This window comes from Medicago sativa, chromosome 5, assembly GCF_051527215.1.
Source record: "Medicago sativa cultivar Bolivia chromosome 5, Bolivia_mono, whole genome shotgun sequence".
In the NCBI taxonomy this organism is placed as follows: Eukaryota; Viridiplantae; Streptophyta; class Magnoliopsida; order Fabales; family Fabaceae; genus Medicago; species Medicago sativa.
In genome coordinates this window covers 52,956,503-52,978,883 of record NC_140753.1, presented here as the reverse complement: position 1 = coordinate 52,978,883, position 22,381 = coordinate 52,956,503, and the positions used below count along the sequence as shown (strand labels likewise).

Sequence of the window (22,381 nt, the reverse complement as noted above, 5' to 3'; positions counted from 1 at the left end):
GTCTAGAAGTCTCTTGCAGTTGTGCTTGAGCATAGAAGTCTCTTGATTGTGTTCTTGAGCATAAGAAGACTCTTGCAAAGTGTGCTTGAGCAAAGGAAGTCTCTTGCTGCGTGCTTGAGCAATTGTAATCAGATATTACATTTTAGTGAACTCTCCTTGGAAGTGAAAGGGGGACAAGACTACTTCCGGTTTGTGGAAGGAACCTGTATAATTGTTTTGTGTCTTTCTTCTTCTTCTCTCTCTCTATTTTTATCTGCTGCGTTTAGATTCTGATTATCACTTCAGAAGCTGTCTCACTTAGCTTCTGACCAGTGTGTTTCAGTTTTATGAGAAACGAAGATTTTTTCAAAACACAATTCAACCCCCCCTTCTTGTGTTTTTCTCACCTTCATGGTTTGGGCGTCAACATTGCAGATCCGGAAGCATGGATATTTCGGTGACTTAGATTTTATCATATTATTTGCAGGTATTTTAACATTGTATGCTATTAACTTGGGTGTTGTGAGTTTGTTCGCAGATTCATCCTTTACGTTTTTAGTGATGTTTGTAACTGATGTGATGTACTCTATCAATTTGAATGAATGAATATTGTTTAGTTGCAGGCATTTTGACGTTGTATGCTATTAACTTGGGTGTTGTGAGTTTGTTCGCAGATTCATCCTTTACGTTTTTAGCGATGTTTGTATCTGATGTGATGTACTCTATCAATTTGAATGAATGAATATTGTTTAGTTTTTTTCCAAAAAGAAAGTTATTAAAATATTTCAGCCGTATCATATCTTAAATTTTAAAATTTTCTTGTATCATCGTATCGGTAGCCGTATCACCATGGCATATTAATATCGTATTATTAAGTATCAAAGCTATAGTTTAAAACCTTTATTTGCCTTATCATTTGAGCATTTATTTTTTTTACAACGTTACCTTTCCTAATCTCTCACGGTTCACGTCAAATTTAACTTCACAAGTCGTCTTCTTTTTTTTTTTTTTTGAAATTAACTTCACAAGTCTTCTATCAACTACAAGTTTTTTTACAAGTTATTTTCGAGTCTTTATTTTCATTTTGTGTGATAAAAGGTTATTTATTTTCGTCAAATTTAATTTCATTCACGTCATTTTTTTTTTCAAGTTGCTTTCAACCTTTATTTTTTTTATTTTATATTAAGTATTTTTTCTTGTCAAAAAAAAAGTATTTTTTTATTTTATATTAGTAGGATGTTATATTTTTGTCTCTTTTTACAAAATATTTTTGTATATATTTTTGTTTTGTGCATTTTATGTGATATTGTATTATATGAATCTTTTTATGACTAAATTTATTGAAGCTTAACACTTATGTTTTTCAGTTTAATTGCACAAATTTTTAAATAAAATGCTTAAGTGTGAAAAAGTAAATGAGATTTTGTTTTCAATTTATAAAGAACCTTAATGTTTGATTAGAATCCTAATTTTTGATTCCTCGTTGAAATTTCGTTCAAAAATGCTAATTTCTTGTAGTTTTTTTCCGCACTCTCATCATCACCTATAATTCATTGTTCGCGGTTTTATCGTAAATTTATCCTCTTATGATTGCATTTTTTCCATTTCATATTTTTCTTCTCTACTATTCAAAAATCGTTATCTCTCATCATTTTTTCCACTGAACTCATCTAAGATCTTATGGTCGCACTATTCATTTATGATTGAATTTGACACACTTTACGGTTAAAAAAATCACTTGTTCACCGGTGTTTTTGGTGAACAAGAAGACTAGTTTTAATTATTACAAGCAGGATCAAACGAGAAATCATATGACATGTTGTGCAATCTTTTTCCATAAAGTGTGTGAATGTTCATCATATTCATAGGTAAAGGAAATGCAAGTAAAAGACTTAAAAGTTTAAAACGCATAAACTTAGAGAAAATGTAAATTGCATTGCATTAATGTAAAGGTGGTTCGACAAATCAGATTACATACATTATGTATGACTCTTTTCTCTAGACGCTGGTACTTCGAGTGTTAGAATTCTATAAGTGATTTGCGACCCGTTTTTCCTATCAAAAACTTTTATTTATACATAGAAAAATAACTGTAAAAAGCTAAACTGTCACGAACTGCACTTCTTCCATCGAAAATTGCTTCTCCCCCAGATCTTCTATAAGAAAATTGTTGCTTCTGAATTTGAATTCTTTTCCCTTCGATAGCAACTGCTTGGCTTCGACCAATATTTCATCTGAATACCCTTTTATCGAACTTCGAAGCTATTGAACTCTTCAAAATGCTAAGTCTGAGACCGTGTTGAAATCTTCATGCTGAAGAAGGTAACTTTATTTCTTAAAAGAACAAAAGTCAACTCTCATTGACTGTATTAATTGAGTCTGTCGAAATTACAGGCTAACACCACTGTAAACACCTAGACAACATGTGATAGAAAACCTTGGTCATATTTGTTGTTTTGTTGATCTTAACGATTATGATAGGAAACTCATTGATGACACGAATAATGTTTACTCAAACGTTTTCTTAACTGGTGTTTGAAATTTATTTAGATATCTACCACTTGTATATTGATATATTTAATTATTTAAGATTTTCTGTTGAGAAATTTATTATATTTACATGTTCTTTTTCTAGGAAGCTTACACGTACACCATTTACATAAAAAAATAGATTGAATTAAGAAAAAAAATATATATATGGAAAGGATTATGTATAGCCAAAGGATTATACCCTTGCTCATATCTAACCTATATAAGCCGAAATGTCATCCTCGAACATTGTAATCTAGTACTATGTAACATGAAAGAAGTAATAAAGAAATTTAGAAGGAAGATGCCAACAAAGCTATGGAGATATATATTATCAAATAAGAAATGTGGACAGGTCAATTTGCCACCATATGCTAATAATAAACCGCAAGATGGTACGATTCATAGTTGATTGGAGGGATTTGCATAGAAAAGTGACCTAAAGATAACATCGGAGATGATGACCCGAAGAACTCGGCCAGGGATGTGATTCACGTGAATGACTTTTTCAATTGGAATCATGTTGGCCTTGCCACTCATTTTTATAAGAAAATTGTTCTTCTCCCTTTTGTTTTTGCTCATTTACGTGTGTACGTGACGCTAAAAAATATTTAACGTGGGTTAACTTACGTTGAAAAAATAGAGTGTAAGTTAACTCGCGTTGAACATAAATGAGAATAACATTTTTCTTTTTATAATCTAGTACTAATGTAATATATTAACTTTTTTATTTTATTTTAGTAAATGTAATATATTAACTTTTAAATATTAATTATTGAGTATGACTCATGTGTACATAGAAGAAGGTTAAGAGATCCTCGTGAGCTTAGCTCAGTTGGTAGGGACAATGTTCAAACCCCAACCATCACAAAAAAAAAAAAAAAAAAAAGGTTAGGGGGTGGAGAAGGAGCTAACATACAAAGAAGAGGGGCAAAGAGGCCATATACAGTTTTGGGATATTATTGTAAATTGATCATCATTCATTTCTTTTGCAAAGTGACAAGAATGTCATGTGATCTGACGAAATATTTTTATGCAAGTTTGGATTGAGATCAACTTCTATTAAGACTCTTGCAAAGTGACCAAAAGTCCTCTTCTTCGTTGCCTCATCGAAAGTCAAAGGAATGCCTAAAGCTCCTGCTATTTTAAACAAAGTTGTGGGCTACCAATACTCATGTGCAAGACCATGAAAGCGTGTCCATGTCTAAGTGTTAGTATGCTGCACAATATTTGGATAAAAATCAGAGTATTACTTTTTCCACCCTATGTCTTTCCTCGCGCGCCCTATTTTTTCCCCAAAATACCCCTAGTCCGGATTATATAATCCGAAGTGATTCCGGAATAATATTAAATCCGGATTTATACGACTATTTTGGCACTTCATCCACCCTGATGGATGATGATGCCAGTTATGAAAATATTGTTCCGGATTATATATTCCGAAAGAGATAGATTATTCCGGATTATATAATCCGAAACGTGTAAATCACCCCGTTGAAAGTCAACAAAAGGGGGGTGGTGAATGATGGTTCCAGATTATATAATCCAGAATGTACTAAACATGTCCGGATTATAAAATCTGGAATGCATCAGTACAGAGGCAGAAGCCATCTGTTTTGGCTGAGCCTTTGTTTTAGAGCTAATTCAGTCAATTTTTTTTGGCCTTTGACCATATGCAAACCAACAAAGCAAACTATAACATTAAAATTAACAATACAATATAATTTTTAAACTTTAATAAAACATAATTATCCAAAATATTCAAACATTAAAATTACATAAAACACAATCAGCCCCAAATAACTACACCCGTACCACCTCCGCCTCTGCCACCACCCCTGCCACCATCAGTAGCTGCCCGACGACGGTAAACTTTTGCATCATGCACCTCTCTCAAGGCATCCTCCAAATGTTGTCATTCCTCACTCCCTTTCGGCACCAGACCGCTTCTCATCACAACATAGATGTGGTCTCTGATGCGGCTCATCCTTCCGCTAAGCTGTAAGTACGCAAGGTCTCCATCATCTTGAGAAGCTTGGGCAACAAGGACCTCACGCTCTGGTGGCCTCGGCACCGGTACCGGCATGTTTGGGAGAATCATGCGTGGATGAGACACCTGGTAAAACCACTCGATGTATCCATCTGCTACCTCCACACCATGGACTGCAATCTCTCCCAACTCCTGAGGTGTCAGCGTATAATCAAGTGCATGCTGAAAGCGGTTTGTGATCTCCGCCAAGTTAACATCAACAGGTGCACTCTGAACGGGATGTCTCGGTATGGTCTGAACAAACCCAAACTGGCGAAGCACCCTCTCCGGCAGATATCTCACCATGCACTATCCGCATCTTAGCCATCTAGAGTAAAGGATGACCCGCTCAAACTGATGGTCTGACGGTGCACAGCATATGGGGCCATGACTACCCTCGTCAAATCCAGCGCATCTAGATAGTTCCTTTAGTTGTCCACCGTGCCTAAACCTTGCAGTGGTAAAAAAATCATCGCGCGGGGATACTGATGCTCTACATATCCGTCCCAGACATCCTTGCTTCCCATACCTGGGAAGTGATGAAACACCCAAGCCTGCACCAAAGACAACCACATATAAATATACAAACCATATACACTTACATTTAAAAAAATAAAACATAGTTCTTAATTTATACATGCAACAAACTCAGGTATCCTACCACTTAACTGGTGTTCCAACGTGCAGCATTGTTGAGTTCCTTATACAAGTGAGCTAGTGCCGCAGCTCCCCATGAAAAACCAGCACAAATATCAATGTCTCTGAAGTACTTCAGGTAGACAACATTCACAGCCCACTGACTTTTGAACTTGCATGTGTACAGAAATCGAACTTACCTTCCATGATGTTTGACAAGGGTTGAAATGCGGTGCTTTTGAGCAAGAAAACTCCAAATCTGGACAAGATTTGTGGTGTTCGGAATTTGGGATAATGTAGAGAGAGAGAATGGGGAAAGTGAAACTGTAAAACTGTAAAAATGGGGGGTGAAGTTCCTTTTATACTTCCCAATTGTCTGGATTCTATATTCCGAAAAAATGTATAGATGTTCTGGAATATATAATCCGAAGGGCATGTTGGTCATTTGCATAGGGCGCGCGAGAAGGCCATAGGGTGGGAAAAGTAAATCCCTTAAAATCAGCGGTCAAAGCAAATGTCCTAAGTAATCCTGGTGAAAGATTCCAAGAACATGAGTCGTACTTATAAGAAAAAAAATGTATTTATGAAAAAAGGCTTAAAAAACACTAATGCATACAAGAATGAAACAAAAATTAGAGATAACATATAAGGAATAGAAATCAATAGACCAACTATAAGCAGGAAAAGTAAAGAGCATATAAGATGGAAATGAAAAAAATACAGAGTATAAAAATAGAGACTCATTGGAAAAGTAAAGAGCATATAAGAGGGAACAATTGAAATATTGTCGATAAACGTTTGTGGTTAAGTTATTGAAAAACTAGATCTTTGTTCACATTAAAATATGTAAGATCTATTTGAACCGACAATATGTTGGCCGAAAAAGAATTAAAGAAGAAAATATTTTTCTCCTTTGAACATGCTCCTGAAATAGTTAAATTGATAAAATAATATTAATACATGATTTCTTATTATAACCTTGATAAGTAACATTTATTTTAGGCAACTTTGATGAGTAACATGAAATAGATGGTTTTTTTTTTTTTTTTAACAAATCAAAATGGAATATATTGCTCAAAAGCAAAGTGATTCACCCCGCACAAGATGTGTTAAAGTGATGAATCACCTAAAATCTGTTACAACACCACAACACCTAATGAAGATGCCACCACCTAAAAATAAAGCACCAAACAAATTACATGACACCCATACAAAAAAGTGGATTTCTCCACCAATCGTGAAAACCAAAAGCAATAGGCTCAGAGTTCGAAGATAGCCAAAGGAAAGAATTTAACTTTACTTTTTCCACAATATGGAAAGGATCAATAACCGTATCATTGAAAACTCGGTTGTTTCGCTCCTTCCATATTGCCCAAACACAAGCAAGCCAAATAACCTTAAGATACACGTGAGTAGATCGTGACAAACCCGTCAAATGAATAAACTGATAGTAACGATCCTTAACGGAACCTGGAGGAACAAAGGAAAACCCAAGCTAGTGACAAAGTAAAAACCAGACACTTCCAAAAGATTCGCATCCTATGAAGAGATGATCCGTCGTTTCAATTAGACCACATCCTCCCACACATAAATTGTCATTTGGTTGAAGAATCTGACGACGCACCAGGTTGGCTCTTGTAGGAATTCTGTCTTGTAGGAGCCGCCAAGCAAAAAGTGAAACTTTTGTCTGAACCAATTTGTGCCACACATCAATAAAAGCACCATCGACCACATGCTCTTCAAAAGTTGTGAGAAAACGATAAGTCCCACAAACACTGTATCCATGAACAGGATCTAGTAACCACCGCCAATGGTCCTGAATATTAACCTGCAAAACAACGTTATCCAGCAAAGTGATACACTCCCTCAGACTCTCCTCCTCCCAAGCTAACAACCGCCGTCTCCAAACTCACCTATTTCCGCCTTCTTCCCACCCCCAACGCTCCATGTCTGCCACCGAGCACTCCTTATGCACCGATAAATCAAAAAGACGGCTGAATTGAATTTTTAATGGAACTCCGCCCAGCCAATTATCAGTCCAAAAGAAATTGCTACTACCATTTCCTACCACCCTCCTAATATTATCATCAAACCAATTACCTACTCCAGATCCCACCCCTTCCCTCACCTTACACATCATTCTCCACCAACCAGACACCTCTCTCCCTCCTTCCTGGATACGACCACCAACCTCCCCGTACCGTGCCTTTAAGACACGATACCACAAACCATCTTTATCAACCAACAACCTCCAACACCATTTCCCTAACAAAGATAAATTAAATTCACCTAACCTCCGCACCCCCAAACCACCTCGATTCACAGGTAAACAAATAGAATCCCATTTTATCCAAGCAACTTTTTTAGAGACCTCACAACCCCCCCAAAAAAAATTTTAAAAATAGATTCGATAGAAGAAATTATACCTGCAGGTGCCTTGAAGAAGGAAAGAAAGTAAACCGGAAGAGAGGATATGACAGATTTCAAAAGAACCAGACGACCACCAAGTGATAAAAATTTATTATTCCACGATGACAATCTTGCAACAATTCGGTCCACTATCGGTTTCCAGAAACTGAGTTTTCTACTATCTCCGCCAATAGGTAAACCCAAGTACATAAAGGGAATTGTACCAGTTTTACAGTTCAACACCAAAGCCGCTTCTGACAGCCAAGTAGGAGAAATGTTTACACCTGTCAACATGCTTTTATTAAAATTTACCTTCAACCCTGACACATCTTCAAGTAATAACAACACCGCCTTAATGGTACGAACGTTCAGCCAACATTTTTCACCAACATGAAATAGATGTTATGATTTGTTTTGTATTTAATTGATAATTTAATTTTTTTTTTTGAAAGGAATTGATAATTTAATTTGTTTCAATATATATCTCATTAAATTAAATTAAATAATATGTAATTAAATTAAATTAAATTAAAATTAAATTAAATAATATGTAATGTAAATAATTGCTGTACTTAATTTTTTTGACGGCAATTGCTGTACTTATTTTGACAAATTTGTCATTTAATTTCAAAAAAAGTACAGAGAGGTATCGTCACCCTTAGCATCATAGTCAAACGTCATCCTAGCGTTTTGAAAGGCACATTGAACCACGTATCTTCATGCATTCGACAAAACTTTAAATGCAGTTAGAAATCAACACAATATAAATTAATAATTCCAAAATTGAGAAATATAAAATCCTCTTTAAAATTGTGAAATGTTTCGCTCTCTAAAAAAATACTCTTTCAACAAAAGTGAAAGATTTCTTCGTTTTTCCCTATCTTTTTGTCCCCCAAAAGTCATTCCTTCTCCTCCTATGTAAACTCCCAAACAAAGCCTTAAGAAATTTCTTTATCCTTTTTCTAAAACCCTATTTAAATTTTCAACTATTGAAATATAAACATGAGAACTTTTAAGTTTAGGCCTTTATTAATTTTAATAGGTTTTTCTGTCCTTATAAAAATGTCTGCACTTAAATTTAGTCCAAACTAAATACAAATTGTTTAATTAAACTTAAACTTTTATGTTTTTGAAAAAAATTTGTTAGGCGTGTTAAGAACGTTATTAAAAGTTCCTCCACAAAAAATCATCTCAAAATTTGATTTCTACGTCCAGATTTTTGTTACTTTAATTTTGAACTTTTGTCATTTATAAAATCATATTTAATTTATTTCATTTTAAAAAATTCTTAATTTTAGTAAATTAATCTTTCATAAATGTTCTATACTTGCCTCAAAAAAATCATTCAAAGATTTAAGAGTTTAAGGATAATAAAACAAGTTTTGTTTTGGCATGGACTAAATTACATGTATTTTTTTTTGTAGAGACTAAAAAAACCTATTAAAATTAAGTAAGGACTAAACTTAGAAACTCTCAATTTTATAGAGACCAAAAATATATTTAACTATTATGATTTTTAAGGAATAACTTTTAAATTTGAAAAATATTTAAAGAGTACTTCCGGCTCAATCATTACATAGACACTTTTTTTTTCTTTTCTAGTGGCTAAAATTCAACTTTTAAAATGAATAAGTTGAAAATTCGGAACTTTAACCTCGACCTATGTATTTATAATGAATTGTCTTTATCAACTGAGTTAATTTCATAATATATTTATTTCTACTTTTTATTTGTCTCCTAATATAAGACTATTTTCAAAATCTTACATGCATTAATAATATAAATTTTTCTCCTAATATACATTTCCCTTTTTTAAAATACCTTTGTTATTTTATGTTGAAAAAGATAAATATATTCTCTCTCATAATATTATTAATTTTTTTTTTCCTTCAAGTGGTTAGGATTCACAATTTAAGGTAAACAAATGGTGTGTTTAGGATTCGAATCTCGACCCTACATAACAATGCATTGTCTCTTCCAACTAAAATAGGCTCACAGGAACATGTTATTACTCCCTCAGTCTAAAATTACAGTCATTTAAGGTTTTGTGCACAATTATTAAATAAATGATTAATTGTGTTGAGCTCAATGATAAAATTAATATCATTTACTAAAATATCCTTATTAATTGTAGTTAGTCGAGTAGTTAAGTTGGATGAAATTCAATAAATAAATGAAAAAAATAATAAATGTTGCATTGGTATTCTAAATTGACAATTATTTTGAGAAAAAAAATTAAAAAGACAATTATTGTGAGACGGAGGAGGAAATATTATTATACAAGTACTCCATCCGTTTCAAAATATAAACAAAATTCACTTTTTAAGTTCATTCATTATGGACCACATACATCATTATATGAATGAGCCTGTGAATTTTGCTTATATTTTGAAACGGATGGAGTACAAACATATAAAAGTAACATATCTAAATAATTATCTCTAGTCACTTTTTTATATAATGTGAACTTTGTTCCAGAGTTTTATGATAAAGAGAAGAGACGAGCTGGATTATTTTGTTTTACTCAATTTATTATTGTCCCTCCTATTATAAAAAAAAAAAAAAAGGAAAATGCTAACAATGTGAACTTTGTTCCAGAGTTTTATGATAAAGAGAAGAGACGAGCTGGATTATTTTGTTTTACTCAATTTATTATTGTCCCTCCTATTATAAAAAAAAAAAAAAAGGAAAATGCTAACAAGTGTTTTAAGGACATTGTTTAAGCATTTAAAAGTAGTAATTTTTGCATTGAAAATTATACGGTTATGACTTTAAAAAGTGTTTGACTTATATTTTCAAAACATAGTTTCTTTTTTTGGGTTCCTTAAACAATGCCCTTAGGACGCTCGTTAGCAAGACCAAAAAAAAAAGTGTTCATTATTTCTCTAAGGCATAATTATTTCTCTAGTTTCACATCTCACCATGGCCATCATTTGCATTCATTTGATTATCTTCTTTCTTTTCCCATCTTATCTCCTCTTCCCTCAAACAACACCCACCTACTACTTTTTTTCCTTGGAAAATTAAAAGGGACCAATTAATTTTTTTCAGCCACATACATAAAATGGATAATAATATCCCTGAAAGTGTTAGAAAGAAAGTGATAATCAAAGAACTTGTTAAGGGTCAAGAAGCTGCAACCAAACTCAAGATTCTTCTTCAGAACGAGAATCCCTATGGAGCTGATCATCTTGCTGCAAACGTGCTGAGATCTTTCACTGAGGCTCTTTCTATTATCTCTCAACCAAACTCAAGTTGTGATGATTTTCTGAATCTGATTAAATCTGCAGATTCAATTAGTGAAAGTAGAAAGAAGGGAAGAAGAGGTTGCTACAAAAGAAGGTTAATCTTAATTAATTATTACTCTTTTTAGTTAAATTAAGTTTTTTTTTTCTTCACATGTAGTAGGTCATGACATTTTCCAAGTTCATAGAAAAAAGTCAAAAACCCTTATTTTTGTCGGCGATTTTGGTTACAGTGCAATGATTTCATGAAATTGGGAACTGTACGGACGTATTTGGTTTGAGGTGTACGGACGTATTTGGTTTGAGGTGTACGGACGTATTTGGTTTGAGGCAATAATGTTTCATTTTAATTTTTTTTAATATTAAGTAAAGTTGTTCTAGCTATAAGGAAATTTGAAGGTAGAGTTATTTATATTTTGATATACTTCTTTCGGTCACTGTTATAAGAAAAAATCAATTTTTTAGGTTCATAGACCAAATACATCATTTAATGAATGAATCTAAAAAATTGATTTTTGCTTATAATAGTGATCGGAGGAGGTAATTATTTACAAATGAGGTAAATAATAAAGTTGAGTCATACCACTCTTAAAAAAAAATAAAGTTGACTCTCAAAATCAATTTTAGAATCTAAAGTTTCAAATTATAACTTTAAGAGTGAGTCAAAGCAAAGACAACCAAATTTAACTAGTCAAATCTTTCTCTATGGCTTACATTTTAGACTACTTGGTCATTTTTGTGCAAAAACTTACTTCAACTTAAGAAACTATTGATTTGGTCAAAGTTAATTAGTTGATATCTATCTTTAGATTAACTAATCAAAGATAAGAAAGATAGAAATGTAACTTCATGATAGTTCGGACCACATGCCATAATTTTTTTCCTCTAGACTTATCAAGCTGGCTTACTTAAATACTTCCTCCGTTCCAAATTAATTGAGTCATTTGCTCATTTCACACATTAAAAAAAATAAACAAGTGAAGGAGAGAGAAATAGTTTTAAGTACTCTTGTCAAGTATTGGTACATTCATCATTATTATAAATGCAAAGTAGAATATATTCAATATGGAGTGATGAAAAATATTATTAATTAGAGTTATAATTGAAAAAAAAGTAATTAATATTACATTGAAAATTGAAATGGGTCAGATATTTTGGAAGAATATCATTTTACAAAAGGATAACTTATTATGGGATGGAGAGAGTAATTATGAATAATATTATTTATTATTTATATTATTATATTACATTTTGTACTTTGAATTAAACTATAAATTTGTTAACTTTTTTCCGTAATTTAAGCTTATAATTAGTATACATTAGTTTTTCGTATATTTGAATGTATTATTGTAAATTAGAATTGAAATACGATATAAAATATAGTTAAATTCTATAAAAATTCATGTTAAATATCAAAAAGAAGTTTAATCTCATTAATACTAGTTGGTTAGTCTATTTAAGTTTAGATCACATTATATATCTAAAAATGTTCTTATGAAATAAACTTTTAAGCAAACTAGCAGACTATTACGGGCTTTCTAAAAGTTAGGCTCAAACCTAAAATGTAAGCTTATGGTACACCATAAGTAAGACACAACCTTAAAATTTTTACAGTCAAGGCTTAGGAAAAAGTATGGAATACAACAATTTTGTTGCCAATTATACATTGTCCATAGGTAAATGTTTTTTTTTTTTGTGTGCAGATAAAAATCATGTTTGAACTAAAGCTCGTATATTCAACTACAAATGTAGATGTTTGTCACTAAAAGTGGTGTTGAATTTTTTTCTTCAATACTTTTTAAATGAAAATTGTCAAAATTACAACATAGCCTTAGAATAGTCGAGGACGGCCATGATTCTCACCCTTAGTTATTAGCTGAACTACTCAACCAACTTTCTTGTTCGACAACACAACTCGCCATATCATCATAAAATATTGTTGCTCTATTCAAATGCCTCTTTATTGCCTCTTTATTGCTCCTTTACTCTATAGCGATAGCCTAGGGCTTCTATATCATAGACTTTCCTACATGTAAATGTAATCTGATTGTATGTGGTTCAGGCCCTTTCGTGTTTACTCTTAGTCCTTTGTTTGCTTGATAAAAAAGAAAAATCAAACCATTTCATCAATCTTAAATATGGATCTTATGTATTGACTATTAGCTCATGAAACTTTTATGAGTGTTTCAAATCCAAGCGGTTTTTCATTTTCTTTTTATTAATCTATATGCATTGCAAGTACTATTTTATAGATTTTGGATATTATTGAATACTCTATATTTTACATGAAATAATGACATGCATTGAACATTTAAGTTAATTGTTTCCCACAGGAAGAGTGCAGCTGAGATATGGACCATAGTTTCCCAAACCATTGTTGATAATCATTCATGGAGAAAGTATGGGCAGAAGAAAATCATGGATTCTGAATTCCCCAGGTATTTTTTTTTTCCTTTACGTGCAAAGAAATATATCATGAGATTTATATGTGTGCATGATTTATACATTATTTGGTAGCATGATTCTGTAAGTAGAAATTAAACTGACATTTGTAGCAAGGGAGGCCTAGTAACAGAACCAATCATGTAAGCTAGCCTATGCAAGTGATCATTCAAAACACCAAAGTACATTCAAGAAGATTCATACCATATTTGATTCCTTAACCGGCGCCCCCACTTGTTAGCATTTCCCAAATACAATTGATAGTGTTTTCAAAATTACACCAAACGAGTTGGTTTAATCGGTGGAAACCAAACTTTTTACTCCCTCCGGTCCTATTTATAAGAGAAACTTGGGTCAATAAAAGTTGATGTATTTAGTTAAGAATTCAGTCCAAATACATTAACTTTTGTTGACCTAACTTTCTCTTATAGATAGGACCGGAGGGAGTATTTTTTAACTGCAAATGAATTTTATTTAAGTGTAAATAAGTACAATAGGTATTTTACTCACAAACCGAAATGAAGTAAACAACTCTTATATTTGTACATCTTTAATTTTCATACTCTCATTCAACATATCATTTTTTCTCTATCTTTCTATTTTCTTCATATCACTTATTTATCACATCTCATATCGTTTTCTCTATCTTCTTTCTCTCTCTCTCTTAGTGTAGAATGAATAATGGGTGTACAAAAATAATTTTGGTTAAGTAAAGGGTTACCCCAAATGTCATAATTAGAAATTTTCAAAGTTCAAACCTCCCTAATCCAAATACTTAGGACAAATTATAATACATCAAATTGACAAACCATTTATAATAAAAACACGGAGTTCCCCATTTTTTTTTTTTAGCCAAAAACAATTTCCAAGGTTTTGATTTTTTATCAAATCTACCACCTCTTCTTCCACTGAAACCTCATCTAAATTGCCCACAAAACCGATTGCCAAACTGTCAATAACCCTAGTTTGACCAAACTGAATTTTGTGGTCAGTGTGCTGATTTTATTTTTTTAATTACCTTAATCAATTGTGGTTAATTAGATTCAATAAACTGAACTAGACATGGATTAATAAACTAAAAAGTCACTTTTTCAAAAATATACCTCACAGGAGTTACTTCAGGTGTTCACATAAAGATGATCAAGGTTGCTCAGCAACCAAACAGGTGCAAAAGACACATGACAATCCTGACATGTATCAAACTACATACATTGGCATCCACACATGCAACGCCACTCCTAAAGCAAGTACTTCTAATGAGGCAATATTTGTGAATTCTGATGCTGAAGTAACACCAACAACACCAAGCCTAACTATAAAACAAGAATATCTCAAAGAAGAAACTCCGAGTAATGTTATGGAATGTGATGATAATGCAGATGATATGCTAGTGTTTCAAAATCTAGCACTGGAATTTGGGGACATTGAATTCAACTTTGATGAAAATTAAGCTGTTGTTTCAATGCTTTGATTAGTGTCTAATTAAGCTTAATATTAATTAATTGTTGATACTAGTATTAAATTTGATCATCTTATTTATCACTACAAATTAAGGGTCCTTCCTACAAAAAAATATTTGGCTTAAATACACTTTTGACTATCAATTCTCATGGATAGAAAGCAAGTTCTCCAAATTCTGAAAACGAAGGTGCTTAAACGCAAATGTGGTAGAAAATCAGAGAGTTGCTTGATGTTATTAGCAAAGGGTCTCATGTATCAGACTCTTCTTCTTCTGCTTCTGTTAACAATGATTGGAAGAATTGGGTGGTGCTGCATGGTAACGCATATGTGGTCAAGGAGGATGTATGTTGCTTTGGTAAATCTTTAGGGGTAAAATTTTATGATGATAAGTCAAACAAATTCAGGGTATTGTCGCTGGATAGGAATCGAAAAAAGGAGAGGTGGAGGAGGTAAGGAAGGGGACACAATAGGTGTGTGGCGATGGGGCGGTTGGTTGAAGGGGAGTACCAGGGGTTGATGAAGATCATTTCTCGGAATGTTAGGGGGTTTGGGTGGGTTTGTTAAAAGACCGGAAGAGCGTAAATTAATTTGTGAAAAGAATCCGTCTATAGTTTGTTTGAAAGAGACGAAATTGTCAGTCATTGATGATTCTATTTTTGTGGCTTTATGGGGTACAGTGACACAGTCTTACTCTTTTCGTCCATTTGTGGGTGCTTTTGGTGGTATGTTCATTTTGTGGGATCCGTCTATTATGGAGGTATGGTCGTCGTGCAGTATGGAGCACGCATTCATTATTCATGGTCGTTTTATTAATTCCGACGATGAATTTTATTTGTTTAATATTTATGCTCCTTGTGACAACGGGGCCAAGCAGTTATTATGGAATTCTTTGTCCGAGTACCTACAGAGGCTAGTGGGGAAAAATATTTGTTTGTGTGGTGACTTTAATGCGGTCCGGAGTACGGAGGAACGAAGGTCGAGGAGGGCCGCAATTTGCTCCAAGGATTGTGATTCCTTCGATGATTTTATTGATAATAATATTTTGGAAGATCTCCCTCTTCATTGGCGAAGTTTCACTTGGTACAAAGGGATGAGAATTCCATGAGTCGCATAGACCGTTTTTTACTATATGAGGATTGGTGTTCGAGGTGGACGAATTGTTTACAAGTTGCTTTTCTGTGTGGATTGTCTGATCATTGTACTTTAGTTTTGTCTGTTGATGATAATAATTGGGGTCCGAGGCCATGCGCATGTTGAAATGTTGGTCTGATGTTCTTGGGTACCATCAGTTTGTTTGCTCAAAATTGCAGTCATTCTAGGTGGAAGGGTGGGCCGGCTATATGTTGTCAAGGAAAAATTGAAATATAGCTCTTAAAGATTGGCATTTAACTCATACACACAACTTGTCAGGCAAGATTCACTCTTTAAATACTCAAATTGATATGTTGGAAGCTTGGGGAGAGGTGGATGTTCTATCAGAGGAGGAAGTGGCTGAATTGCACATTATGTCAACCGATCTTCACTCTTTATCCAGGGCTAATACTAGTATTTCGTGGCAACAGTTTCATTTGATTTTTTTTTTTAAAGAAAATCAATATTTCGTTCATTTGTTCTTCTTAGAAATCTATTTCCTTATAGATTAACAAAAATTTGTTATAGCTATTTTGAATATCAAATAAATATTTATCAATTTTGAATCAATTATCTTAAGGTTTGTATTATTTTATTATAATAATAATCATTATTTTATTGTCGTTGTTGATACTATACTATTATCAAGTATGATAATGGATGTCAACATATATACATAGTAGTTAACTCTCTTTATATGATAAAAATGATATTTATGTCGTTCTCACATTTGTATGAACATTCACTAGATGAATATTAGTGGATATTAAGGTATTTACAAATATTTGCAAATATCAATGTGTAAAATTATTGTTTATACAAAAAATTGCATGATTACAAAATAATGAAATTATGTAGAATTTATTCCTTAAATTTTATTATTAATAATTGTGGCACTAATGATCATTTTACAACTGTTCCATATGGGATTTGGACAATGTCTCTTGAAGTTACAAAATCAAGCTCTCATAAACTCACACCTCATATATTTGTTCCTTCTATTTTGCTAAGACAAAAATATTAAACCACACACTTTCACATTGGCAACAAATTACTAATTAAACTAAAATCATTAATTAGAAAATACAATTATATTTTCATGACGAGAAATTTTTTATTTAAGTGATACAACAATTGTATATTTTTACTAATTTAATAACGGGTACGGATTTTTGTAAGTCCAGATACTTAAAAAATGTTTATTTTATTCTATATATGTCAATAATTTTGTTAAATCATTTTAATTTCATACGCATGTGCATCTATTATTTTATGTATACTTAACATATAGTTGATTTTATTTTATCCGCGTATATCCATTAAGATATTCTTCCTGTACCGGTCCATACCTGAATTTCATTTGCAGATACCATGCAAACAAAATTTTGGTCATTCAAAATTATATGTTTAACCCAGGCAACGCCGGGTAAATACACTAGTGTCAAATAAAATATTGTTTTAAAAAATAGAAAAACTAATAAAAATACTGAGAATAAACGTGAAAGTGACATGTAGTATAAACATGTGGCATATACAACCTTAAGGTGTGTGTGTGTGTGTGTTTATGTGTGTGTGTGTGTGTGTGTGTGTGTGTGTGTATATAGATAGATAGACACACACACTATTGATTGATTAATGACATTTAATTACTTAATCCATTTGGATGATTTTATATCATCATGTCTTATGCCACATCATTTAAAACATGTCACTGCACCGTTTTTTGTCAAGTATCTGAGGAAAAGATCGAAATTGGAGAATTTTAAAACAGGGGGACCAATTCCCTCAACATGTGAAATAAGAGGATTAAAATTACAATTATACATAAATTCTAATATACATTATTAATGAAAAGAGAACTTTACCACTATAGCAATTGCAAATATAATTATTTTAAACTGGATAGATTTTATTTTCATGTTATTAGATACAAATGGAGCAATGTGTATTGCTGTAAGTAACCAAAATGGAACACTATGAGCATCCTATAATTGGGGTACCAAATCTAAATACAAAACGAAATCTAGTGTTGTCTCAAACATTCTCGATTTTTTGTTGGAAAGCTTTTTCACCAACCATTATTCTTACTGTTTCTTCACTACAACACCTCAAAAGCATCATTATTGCCGGTCACCTGGTTTGGTTGCTTTCCCAAAACCATTCCTCCATACCCATATTGTTGCACAACTAGCACTGATGAGCCCGAACCAAAATTGTTTGATGCTAAAATATCCCCTAAAACCCCAAGTTCTGGGCAGTCACACCATTCCAATAAGTTTAAAAAGACTCGAGTGTTCCTACGATTTCCTTGTCCAACTATGTATAAATCGCAACCAATTTTTTCTATCTCATTGAGGGATGTGGGAATATCTTCAGCAGAATGGACATCAACTTCTGAATAAGATATAGAATCATTGTTGTTCATCGTTGTCAATCTAAATCCATTCACATACTCATCATCTAATTCCTTTTGCTTCTCACTATCCATTACAATAGATAATATGCCCCTTGCTTCATCATGACTTGTGGTGTCCACTATTGCTGCTTTATCAAACAGGAGCATTCGAACCACTAATAGTTGGGTTCCTAAGTGTCCTGTCATCCTCCATGCAACAGCTAATGCTTCACGATCATCAGGACCTCCAACAAAGATCATACAAATACGAAAATTCATTTTTGGTAATGACCCAAGATTACGATCAACAAATAATCCCACAGAGCAAGGTGCACTTTGCATCACATTCAAGTTTATATCTTTGAACGCAACATTAATTGTTTCAAATGCACCTTCCGAACTTAGTTGTTTATGGAATGGAAGGAGAATCAAGCTTGTATGTTTTTCATTAACTAAATTGTATATGTCTTCGTGAATGGTTGCATATTCGGACACAACATTTAACGTTTGGACTCTGATAGCATCATATGCCTCTATGAGTGCTTCAAATTTATTATTAATGCTTTCTAACTCTATCTGGGATCTCGTAAGATTTTGTGTTCCAGATTGGCCATTAGGCTTCTCCATATGAGAAGCAACAAGTGCACCATCACGTCCAACGAGTTCAACAAGGTAAAGTGCGAAAATATGCATAGGGGAAAGTCTAGTGGCATTGAAAGATTCAATGAGGCTAATAACCCCTACAGCCTGACGAGTATTATGAACACATGCTAGAATCCTAAGCTCTGCATCAAGTCTGAGCTTTTGTATAGTCTTTAGCTTGTTCTGCTCATATCTCTTTTTGGGCTTGTATATGGCATTTATGACGGGAGCTACCACTATAGTCATTAAAATAACTGCTGATGTTAAAACAACATAGGTTGGTGGAGTAATAATCTGAAATGACACATTATAACAAATCAAAAATTAAACATTTATAATTTTAAAGTGTGATTTATTAAAAAAGGGAGTAAATAATAATTTTCAAGTAGATCAATACCATTCTATCCCATGAAATGTTGAGCATTATTAATGCAACGACACCCTTGGTATTGAGAAGCAAGCCTAAAGCAAAACCATCTCGAGTACGCATGCCAAACAAGAAAGTGGAAAACAAAGTGCTTAAAATCTTTAGAACACATAACAAGAGTATAATGACAAGTGTAAGCCAATTTGGTTTATCGAAACCGGGCACGAACATGAGTTTCAATCCACTGCCAATAAAGTAAATCGGTGCTAGAAACCCACCACCAAAATCATTAGTCATTGATGTGACCATGTCAGCAAATTTACCGTGAGGTAAAATCAACCCGTACACAAATGCACCAACAACGTCATGTGTGCCAAGAATATCTGTTATGTATGAGAAAACAAAAAGTCCCATCACCACAAAGACTAATTGGTTACCATCCCATTCATCTCTTTCTGTCTTGCGATTAATGACCTTTACAATTATAGGATGCACCACAAAGATGCAAATGAAAACAAATACTACAGTGCTTAACACTGGGTATATTGCATTTGTACCATTAACTGAAAATGGAACAAATAATATGAATAAAATCCAAGCATATGTGTCACTGATCATAGCTGTTGTTAATGCAACCTTACCAAGACCAGTATAAAGAAGTTTGAGCTCAGAAAGGGTGTGAGCTATAACTGGAAAACCTGTCACAGTGAGAACTAAAGTCCATATTACACAAGCATTTGTTGTATTTTCTTCAAGTTTATATCCACCACGCTTTCCATAAAAATTTCGATGTAGAAGGTATAAAGCCGGTCCCATCACCATTGGAAAAATGATTCCAAAAATTGCAATAGTTGCAGATTTCTTTTTAACATGTAAAATGGTATTCAAGTTCATCTCTAAACCACTTAGGAATGCATAGTATATGACACCAATATTTGATAGAACTTCAATGTTGATCATATTAGTTACAGGGAAAAGGTAGCTGAAAGAAGACGGGAAGAAATGCTGTAGGTTTTGTATTAAAAAACCAGCCTACATTTAACAATTGAAACACCCACAAATTATTACAATAACACATTTTGCTTATAATATATATATATATATATATATATATATATATATATATATATATATATATATATATATATGAAAGAAGTTCTATCAAATCAATATGATCAACATTTAAAAACAAGCATATGTGTCCATTAACTTGCTATATATATATATATAATGACAACTCAATATGATCAACATTGAAGTTCTATATAGAAAGTTAATGGACAACATATGCTTGTTTTTAAATGACAACTCAATATAAGAGTAACGATATACACTATTACTAACATAAAAGACCAATTTCAAATTGACAAAACCTTAAAGGACTAATCTAGTACAAATATTAAAATTAAAGAATCTCGAGATGAATTTGACATATATGTGTGTGTGTGAGTGTGTGTGTGTGTGTGTGTGTGTTTTTGTGTGTGTCTGTATGTAGGTAGGTAGATATGTGTAAAAATCGTTGTAACCAAAACCAATTTTACGTTGAAATATACATTCAAATCATTTTATATGCTCAAGTTATCACAATTGAAAAAAAATTCTATTAATTTTACTTTTATGTGAACGTAACTAAATATAAATAATTTTTAATATTGATCAAAATTAATTTTATAAAATCAATTTATTATAAATAAATTTTTATTATCACCTACAAAAAAGTTAATACAACTTTTTCTGGGAATGAACTAATACTACTTATTGAGTCAAAAATAAAAATTTATTTCTACAAACAAAATAAATTGGAAATTTATATACTTACAGTGATATGTGAAATGATGCGAGGTTGATGAAGGGGTTTATAGATAAAGAATAAAAGACGGGACAAAAATACGACCATGACAATTGTTGCGGCAATAGGGGGGATCCCATTTTTCATAACATTGCCAGTTTTCCATATTTGATTGGGATTTAACACACTCTCATTAAAACATGCAGGAGGAGGTGTGTCAATCTTCTTAATTAATTCCTCCATTTTTCTATGATTCATTCTTCCTTTGATATGCGACTTTTAATTATGTAAATGTTGTGGTGGTCTCTTCTATATATATTGGCCTTTATTCATTTGTGACAACCAACAAGGTAGATAAGCTTAACATTTGTGTTATTTGCATATGCATGACGATGTAAATAATCCAAATATAAGAGAAAACAAACTACAACCATATTTTTAGTAAAAAAAGAAAACTAGTATAACAATATTTATCTATTTGAGGTGGCATTTAGCTTGTTATTAATTATGATTTCCTAACTTTCCTATATATATATATATTCTCCTACTTAACATTGCAAATGTGCAACAATGACACCTTCAAACAACAGTAATTTATTTTTTACTTTTCTTGGTATGTAACACGTTACACACATATGATATAGTTGCCATCTGTCAACTCATAAGTCAATGATTAAATGCATTTTTCTTTCAAAGTTTAATGCATGAATTAATTTCCACAAAAAATACACAATTTAATTTTAGAATTTCTAACCAACCAAACATAAATTTTAATTTTTCCAAGTTGCGCAAATGTTTAATCATCTTTTTTAAAATATAAACGTTAAAAATATGTTTGCGGTCCCTATAAAAGTTTAAAATTCCATTTTTTTCTCATTAGACGACGTGATACATCTGAAATTGACATACACAACAGTGAGATCCTAAGTTCGAACTCAGTGAAGGTGTACAACCTAAGAATATTAGAATTATCACATGATCTAGGCCTAATTTACTAAGTTTTCGTTTAGTTCTACAAAATTAATTAATAAATGTTGTTTCAGACCAGACATCTGCCCAATAACTATTAAATAGTGACTCAAGAACGGCCCAATAACTCAAACCTAATAAACATGCACAATGCCTCCAAAGGTGCCTATACAAGACAACTTGTGTGCATCACGGCATGGGAACACGGCCTCAAGACGGCCTTGGACGTAATCTCATCATCCGACTTTGGATGAAATTATTGTTCCTCACCATGAATTTTTTGGACGGTTTAGCCAGCTGGAATTGAAAGTGTTGGATTAGGGATTTCGTTGTTGTCTGGTATACACACCCATATACT

At 32.6% G+C, this 22,381-nt stretch overlaps 3 protein-coding genes across 3 annotated transcripts; 1 reads left to right on the top strand and 2 right to left on the bottom strand.

Annotated features, from left to right (window-relative positions):
* Nucleotides 1-4,423: 4,423 nt before the first annotated feature.
* LOC146922958 (uncharacterized) lies at nt 4,424-4,843 on the bottom strand. The gene has a single exon (XM_085711639.1). The coding sequence runs from the start codon at nt 4,841-4,843 to the stop codon at nt 4,424-4,426; it is 420 nt and encodes a 139-aa protein (XP_085567765.1).
* Nucleotides 4,844-10,469: 5,626 nt separating this feature from the next.
* On the top strand, nt 10,470-14,912 carry LOC146922957 (putative WRKY transcription factor 70). The gene is made up of 3 exons (XM_085715729.1): nt 10,470-10,924; nt 13,161-13,265; nt 14,380-14,912. Exons 1-3 carry the CDS (start codon nt 10,647-10,649, stop codon nt 14,717-14,719), a joined length of 723 nt encoding a protein of 240 aa, XP_085571855.1. The 5' UTR covers nt 10,470-10,646; the 3' UTR covers nt 14,720-14,912.
* A 3,047-nt stretch (nt 14,913-17,959) lies between these two features.
* Nucleotides 17,960-21,297, bottom strand: LOC146922956 (cation/H(+) antiporter 15-like). Its single transcript, XM_085710866.1, has 3 exons — nt 21,085-21,297; nt 19,296-20,297; nt 17,960-19,192 (listed from the first exon to the last, which is right to left on the bottom strand). The coding sequence occupies exons 1-3, from the start codon at nt 21,295-21,297 to the stop codon at nt 17,960-17,962; spliced, it is 2,448 nt and encodes an 815-aa protein (XP_085566992.1).
* Nucleotides 21,298-22,381: the final 1,084 nt, after the last annotated feature.